The sequence below is a fragment of the Phyllopteryx taeniolatus genome, chromosome 17 (assembly GCF_024500385.1).
Source record: "Phyllopteryx taeniolatus isolate TA_2022b chromosome 17, UOR_Ptae_1.2, whole genome shotgun sequence".
In the NCBI taxonomy this organism is placed as follows: domain Eukaryota; kingdom Metazoa; phylum Chordata; class Actinopteri; order Syngnathiformes; family Syngnathidae; genus Phyllopteryx; species Phyllopteryx taeniolatus.
In genome coordinates, this window is record NC_084518.1 from 19212983 (window position 1) to 19220868 (window position 7886).

The window sequence follows — 7886 nt, forward strand, 5'->3', positions numbered from 1 at the left end:
CTATTTGTTGACTTTATTGACGCAATGTTGACCTGAAATTTATTAGGGAACCAACATGCACTACTCTCAGACCTAACACAATTACACAATACACGTGATAAGGTAATAATGTCAAAATGTAAATAGCACAAAGACGAGGACTGTTTCAACAGGAAATTCATTGGTCAATTCATGTATTAAACATCAAAAGCTCAATTTCACTAACTTTTTTTTTTTGAGAAGTGTATTTCCAACTCACTGGACACTTTAGGTGTGGCCAAATCTTACCCCGCCAGCAAATTTGGACATATAAAAGACAAATAGCCCGTTTTGGGTGGTGAGAATGTGACATTTATTCTCAAATTCAGTCAGAGAAGAAAACAAAAATCATATCCAGACACTATGAATCAAAACAAACAAAACGAACACATTTTGAGACACACTTCAGTTCATTTAGAGGAGGGGTGGGCAACATATGGCACGAGGGTCTTATATACAGGCCTGCAAGGGCATTTTCTTCTGGCCATGAAATTCGATTCAATAAACAAACGGAACCTTTCGACACAGATGGTGTAGACAAAAAAGCTTTGCAATTAAGCTGCACTCTTCTCTCTACGATTCGGATTGTGGGTCATTTGAACAAATTCCCCGTGGTTCTCAGTGTGGGACACATTGCACTTTTTTTTTGGTTTTTTTTTAACATTTAAGTACAGTTCAGTTGTATTCAGCTTTTAAGTACAATACATATGCTTTAAATCTTATTGAACTGTTTGTTTTCAAACATTAGTTAGGTACATTTTCATGAAACTTTTATGTGCAGTATCAGTGTCAACCCATGAAACCTTTGTTGGGGCAAATGATTTAAACATTTCCAGGGAGTGTTTTTTTTTTTTTTTGTTCCCCCCTCAGTCTGGCCCTTGGAGGACTTTGCCAACTCTTTTAGACAAGGACAAAAAGACATTTCATATTCACGGCTGCTGTTATTTTTGTCTTTTAAAGAGAAGAACAAAAACTAAACAAAAAAAGAACAGCGACACCACTCGGTCCACTTTAAGTAAAAGTGCAACAACAAAAACAAGTGCTACTAAAATAAAAATAAAAAATACAAAAAAATACAGGCTTCACATATGACAACCGTTTCAAGAATAGCCGGATCAAGCCTTGCTGCTTTGTAGGCTATTTCAATGGCTACAAAACCAAACAGCAAACATACTTCAATTATGTCTTCACTACACATCTAGTCATTAAAACATCTAAATAATAAAAAGGTGGGGAGGAGAGAAAAAAAATAAATAAAAAAATGGTGGAATATCTCCATGTGAGGGAGTCTGCCATTTTCCTGAGACCACCTTTTTGCTACCTCAGTATACTTCAATAACATATATTTGACTGGACCAAGACCATACATGGAATCAGGATGATGAGTATAAAGTGCAATTAAAGAACAGGATTATTCAGTAACTTTTTCAAGTTATTATGGCCACATTATTAAGGGTCACTATTTTACAAATGACAATTACGGCGGTTTAAATAGAGAGTTACAACTGCGCATACTTCGCTACAGCCCGGCTGGGCAAAATTTCGTGCGTAAAGGCCACGTTGGACTCTTTCAAACAGACAGATGCTATTGCATTATTTATAATTAATCATAATTAATTCACTAAATACAATTTAAAATTGTAAATTGGCATATTGTTATTTTATCCATATTTCTGGAATATATATAAACCAATTATTTAATGAGCTAAATGGAATATGAAAACAATAATTTAATCAATACAAAAGTGAACGTAACACCGTTAGTGGAGGAAGTTAACATTTGTTCTGAGGTACAATAAGTGCCCAAATGAAGATATTAAAATACTTAATGAAAAATATAAAATAGAAATAAAAAAAAGAATATCTATGCACACTGAGTCAAAAACATAGTAAGAGTACAAACAACAAAATAATATATATATATTTTTTTTACAGTTTGATGAAGCGGCAACATACACTCCAGTGTCCTTGCATTCTCCATGTATTTTTTTTCCTGAATAAATCATCTGGAAGCCTTTTTTCTTTCTTTTTTTTTTTTTTTTAAGGGTAATGCTGTAAGACGAGTTTTAAAATTATATTGAGTGTTTTAGGACCATAGTTTGGGTTTCAACTATTTCAGCTATTTACTCACAGATTCGCTGATTTATTGGGGGGAATCTATCCACCATTATTTGCTGAAAAACTCTCCTACTGCCTGTTTTTTCTGCTCAGCCCAAAGCATTGACCAAAATTGGGGGGTTTTCAATTCCCATGTCAATAGCAGGGGAACACTGTATTTAGGGTTTAAATGATTCATTAAGGCAATTGGAAACATTTTTAAGAAGGACGTCTACTAGTTGCTTCTTGGTCCATAATGAGAAGGATTATGTTCCAAATTGGAGGTTCCACTGTACATCGGAGCTGCCTTTTTGCGATGGAAGTTAGCGGCTTGAAAGCTGGTAACGTGAAAGGGGGAAACCGTGTGACCTTTCATAGAGCGGTGGCCAATCGTGTAGCTTGACGACGTCTAGAAGCCGGAGGGCGTCAGGATGTTCATGTCGCGCGGCTTGAGCTTGTGCGGGCGAGCTCCCTGGCGCCGCCCGTCCACCGTCGGGATCTCCATCTTGGGCGGGGCGGCAGCCTTCTGGGCGTCGGGGCCGTCGGCCAGCCGGGCGGCCGCCTGCGACTTGTTGCCGTCGGTGGCGCCGGGCTTGTGGGCGCCGCGGTACGCCTGCAGCGCCAAGCCTGCTGGGTGAAAAAAAACAAAAAGGGAGAAGGTGGGTAAAGGAGAAGTTGTGTGGAGCAGTGTCACACTGATACTACTATCGAGCCGCCTTGTGTTCACAAACAGTGGGCAAAGAGCCACGTGCTGCTTCACCAAGTCTCAGGACAATGTGATCGCATGTAGCAGCCTGCTTTGAAAAATGTCCATGAGACATTAGAAAAATAAAAAGGTATACTTTAAAGTCACCTACCCAAAGTCATGCTGGGGCAAAAGACTTAAACGTCTTCCAAATAAACCGAGTCTTGCTCCTCCAGCGCTCGCTGCGTGAAACTGCGTAGCGTCCGTTTGTTTTTATACACAAACATCCAAAATGGCCACCAGTCTGAAGTCAGTCATTAACATCCACCCCCTTCTTTTGTTTGCATTTGGTCCCCCCCCCAGCCCCCACCACCGTCCCTCACTCCATTTATTCATAAACATACAATTGTTTACACAGCGACTTGGAACCTTGGCCAATGAGCCACATGCTGCTTCATCTGGGTGATATCTACTACAGCAGCAGATGCCTTCACAACAACACAGAGCATTATGGAGCGCACGTGGCATCTGTAAAGCTGATTTTTACATTGAAGTTTAAGTGACAGTCGCTGCACCTCGAATCGAGGTCTCCGGGCAGCTGTCATTAACCCTGACTATGACTGACACCACTTTGTTTCCCGGTAGACACCTTGAAAACAACACAAAGCACTCGGGAACTGATGTGGCATCTGTAAAGCTGATGTTTACTTAGTTGTGTTTACCTGCCGCTGAGGGATCGTTGCCCAGATCGGAGGTGGACTTGTGCACGAAGGGCCGCGGTCCAAATACACCCCAGCGCTCCAGCACGCCTCCTCCTCCTCCGTCGCCTCCTACCAGGTCCACGCTGCTGTTGGAGGAGCTCCCGCTGACGTCCGAGCTGGTGCTGCTGAACCAGCTCCTAAACAAAACAAAGCAAAGGTGACCAAGGGTGGTTACATATTAGCCCGGACGGTGAGCGTGTTTGTTTTTTTGGCCGTACCTGCGCTGCTGTTTGGGCGAGCTGTGCGGCGTGGTGGACGGCGTGGACTGGGCCGACGAGTTCTGGCGCTCGTCCCGAGCCTCCAGGCTCTGGATCTGCATTTTCTACACCACAATGAAAATAATGTCACTTTAAACAGGGAAAAAGTCCTAATATTAATGGAATGAAGTTGGAATATATGCTGTAAAGTATCAGTGTCGTCAGTGCATGCGCACACAGCAAGGCAAGCATTTCATAGTTTTTTTTTTTTTCCAGTTTACTCCACAGAATTTGAAAATGTCTTTGAAAACCTAATAAAATTAAAATTTCTCTGCGGATAATCCTTACATTTTTTTAAGCATGGATACCAGCAATTTTCGGGTGCGTATTATACACAATTGCGAAAGTGCGATTTGGGGGGGGGGGGGGGTATTATACTTGAGAGCAAAATTACAGTATGTATTCATATTACAAAAGGAGTATAAGGGTTCGTACTCCAAAATTATATTAAAGTTGTCAAATCAAAATAGTACGAGAATTTCCTGAGAAAAAAAGCTTAATGGAATAGCCATAATATTTCCAATACAAAGAGGTACCAGGGCTAGTAAAAAAACTTTTTTTAAAATGTTAGTTGTAAATGAGAGTAGTACACAATCAAAATACTAAGAAAAACAAGTTGAATTTTTACAAAAATAATATGAAGAGAACACTATTGGAATTTTAGGGGAGGGAAAAAAAAGTCTGAATTTTGCAAAAATAATGTTATGATATCTCTAAAATAGAATCGTATCTTTATGGCGATAAAGCCATGATTAAAACAAGAAAAAGGTATAAATATTGAGATATTTTACATCACATTATTAGCCGATTACATTTTATAGCTGTGTGTAATGTTAAAAACAAGATATCCCAAAATGAACAAAGTTAGGAGTGTTCAAAGAGAATTTTACCGTTTTACACATTTATATTTACTGGTTAACTTCTGTTTATACTTGTATGACAGTTCAGAATGTTCAATTGTTAAACACATTACCTGTACAGCTAATAATGGTTTTACGAGTTTGGACCGTGGAATAAACGATTCAATGTGCAGTCATGGTGGTGATTTTATTGTGACGAAGTGTGCGCATGTGTGCTACCTGGAAGGATTCTGGCATGCGGTGGTGGTGTCTCGTCTCCTCGGCGGTGAGGCCTTTGTGGGGAGTGTAGCTGGTGTCGCTGAGTCCCGCCTTCTGCTCAAACTTGTGCATGCTGTCATGAGTCTGCTCTGTGAGGAGAGGACCAAAAAAGGACTAAGAAAAAAAACAACCTTCAAATGTAACTGCAAAAATATCTTCAAGTGTGCTGGTTGGTGGTGTTGTACTGGTGATGAGAGAGTTGAGGATGAGGGAGGAAGCCTTGGTCTTCACCACACTTGTGGGCCTGGAGGGGGCGCTGTCCAACACAGACTGACACACAGCACCTTCATCCTCCTGGTGGGGAAATGTACCAACCAATTATGACACAGCCATACTATTAATATGACGTCACCTTACGCAGATTTTTAAAAATAAAATAAAATTCTTAATTTTATTTTATTTTTTATATTCAGGGTTTTTTTTCCCCCCCTCCATCATTTGCGGAAACCCTTCTTGTTCCCTTTTTTTTGTTTTTACCCAATCCCCCACCTCACATTTTTTATTTTATTTTTTTTAATCGACCCACCACTTATTCACATTTCGCCCCCGTGGCAATTATAAGGAGCATCAATTAGTTGTGAAATTTTGCTATTCATGGTTAGGCTCGGTCCGTATGGGGGGTTAGGGGTTTGTGTCCCACCTCAGCCAGTTGGTTGAACTTCCTCTCGGGCACGACGGGGCGCCTCCACAGATTTGTAATGTTGATGTCGTGCGGGGGCGTGGACATGGGTGCCTCCAAGTTGTCGTCGTAGCTGAGCGCCCGGCGAGTCATGCCGATGGGGAGCTTCATCCCACCCATCCCGGAACCTTCGAGAGCTGCCGATGCAAAAAAAAAAAAAAAAAAATTTTTTTTTTTAATTTAAAAAAAAAAAAAAAAAAGAAGCAAAAAAACAAAAAGAAAGTCGCCATTTCACAGTAATTCATTAACTTTAGTGCCAGATACTTGCAATTAGTGCTTTCAACTCACCTGGTAAGTCACCTGAACCAGACATGGCTTCTGTACTATTAGGGGCAAAAATTGAGCAGCACCTGTGAGAAAAGGACGGGTAAAAATAAGTACCCGTAATTTCTCGTGTATAATGCACACCCATGTATAATACGCACCCCCAAAGTTGACCTCAAAATTCTGGAAAACCCTTCTGCCAATGTATGATGCATTTTTAGAATACATGACTTTGCTTCTACCCATATGAGCTAAGCGAAGTTTTTTTTTGTATTTTGTTATTTACTTGCTCTTATTTTGAAATTCACAGCCCTACTTTTATTTAGTAAATGAGAAAACACACAGTTGTGCTCATGTTTGATTACCAAGGCAGAATTTGAAAGATGTGTACAATTCTTTAATATAACCATAACGAAATTAATGATGGTTGTTGTCAGTCGTATTTAAAAAAATAAAACAAAAGCCAAAAAACAATATTTCACAAATTCTGCCTGGGTATGTAAACTTATGAGCACAATTGTACATATTTGCAGTCATATGTACTCCTGTGGTATTGGAATGAAAGTGTAGGTTACGCCTTTTTCATAACCTCTAGGTGGCATACTACAATGAAAGTGTACAACTTTTTCATAACCTATAGATGGCGGCATACACTTATAAAATGTGAAAGTCTTTTTCATTTTCTCCTATACCCATGTATAATGTGCACTATTGACTTTTGACAATTTTATGGGGGGGAAAATACGCATTATACATGAGAAATTACGGTATTACAATGAACCCTGCTTTATTGCGAGAATTCACAGAAAATGATCCAGAACTAGTGCGCTGTATTAAAACATCAATCTAACCTGTGATTATAGCAGGAGTAGAGAGCACAAACAGGCAGTGGATGGACTCATTGCGCCCTGCTGTGTTTATGATCTGTGGACAAGGCCGATGGAGAGATTGAGGCTGACGTTACATCAGGTCTGATGGTGAGGGGACACGACAACAAGCGCTCTGGCAATGCATAGAAATTTGTGGGTCAGCCAGCCAGCTAGGCCAAAGGAGAAACAAATGCACAGACAAGAGATCAAATGTCAACAACATAGCATCTTGATGGCGCGCGACCAACAGCAAAAATGCCAATACTCGCCTCAAAATAAATTAACTTGCTATTGCAAAAGGCGAAAGGCTGACGTTAGCAATTTTCAACGACGATCCACTTCGTCGAAGGTCCGACCGTAGCTAACTTGCACGCCAATTATTTTAGCTCAATAAAAAGCTTTAGGTACATGTCACTTACGCCGAATTGAAGAGTGGTAGACAAAATGCCACATGAGGACGTTTTTAATTGGGTTTTAATCACTCATGATGGAAAAATGCGGTAGCGTTGCTCATTCGTGAAATTTCTGAAGGCGGTTCTGCGGCCTAGATAGCGGAACCTATCGATGCTGAATGACAAACAGATGGACAAACAGATGTGGCACTGCTGGCGACGTAACATATTTCGTTCTTACCACGGCGAAAACGGCGACTTCGGGGCGTGTGGCTATAGAGTCCAGCGTGACCCTTCGATGACGACTGGGCAGTTTGCGGAATAGTTGATGATTTGCTCGGCGGCCATTATTCTGACTTACTATGAAAAGGCTTCCGGGATGGACGGGTGAAGTCACTTCAGAATCTCGCGAGAGTTCGTGGCTCTCCTTTAACTTGTATTTTTGTTCTGTTTCCGACTCTTTAGTGCTATTATATAGCAACCATATCCGAACACTTTCTAATTGTATGCGACATGCAATGTACGCCTGATACAAATGGTCTAGTTGTCGACTTTACAGAACAGAATGACTTAATACAAAATGTACGAGCCGAGTGTTGGCCGTTTCCAAGGCGACCAATTGACAAAGACTTAGGACTTAACGCCAAGTAAACAATGCTACTAGCAATAGTAAAGTACCTTCAACTGGATATCAAGGATATGGGATAAACGCTTAATGGTGAACATTTCTCTCGGTTCCGCCCACC

At 40.7% G+C, this 7886-nt stretch overlaps 1 protein-coding gene across 6 annotated transcripts; it reads right to left on the minus strand.

Annotated features, from left to right (window-relative positions):
- Positions 1-307: 307 nt before the first annotated feature.
- On the minus strand, positions 308-7837 carry LOC133466898 (putative monooxygenase p33MONOX). Of its 6 annotated transcripts, none has more exons than XM_061751057.1 (9): positions 7819-7837; positions 6731-6918; positions 5904-5965; positions 5577-5752; positions 5122-5230; positions 4898-5025; positions 3780-3883; positions 3523-3698; positions 308-2745 (listed from the first exon to the last, which is right to left on the minus strand). In XM_061751057.1, exons 3-9 carry the CDS (start codon positions 5926-5928, stop codon positions 2525-2527), a joined length of 939 nt encoding a protein of 312 aa, XP_061607041.1. In that variant the 5' UTR covers positions 5929-5965; positions 6731-6918; positions 7819-7837; the 3' UTR covers positions 308-2524. The 6 variants fall into 6 exon arrangements, with proteins under 6 accessions (XP_061607041.1, XP_061607042.1, XP_061607043.1 ...); XM_061751058.1 differs by having other exon boundaries at positions 6731-6881; positions 7819-7835; XM_061751059.1 differs by lacking the exon at positions 7819-7837 and adding an exon at positions 7382-7653 and having other exon boundaries at positions 6731-6803.
- Positions 7838-7886: the final 49 nt, after the last annotated feature.

Excerpts from the sequence above, each read along its gene's own strand:
- LOC133466898 (XM_061751057.1), bottom strand. The coding sequence starts at position 5,928 with ATGTCTGGTTCAGGTGACTTACCAG. Across the intron at positions 5,753-5,903 it reads TGGTTCAGGTGACTTACCAG|CTCTCGAAGGTTCCGGGATG; the intron begins GTGAGTTGAAAG and ends TTGCATCGGCAG. Across the intron at positions 3,884-4,897 it reads GCATGCCAGAATCCTTCCAG|AAAATGCAGATCCAGAGCCT; the intron begins GTAGCACACATG and ends ATTGTGGTGTAG.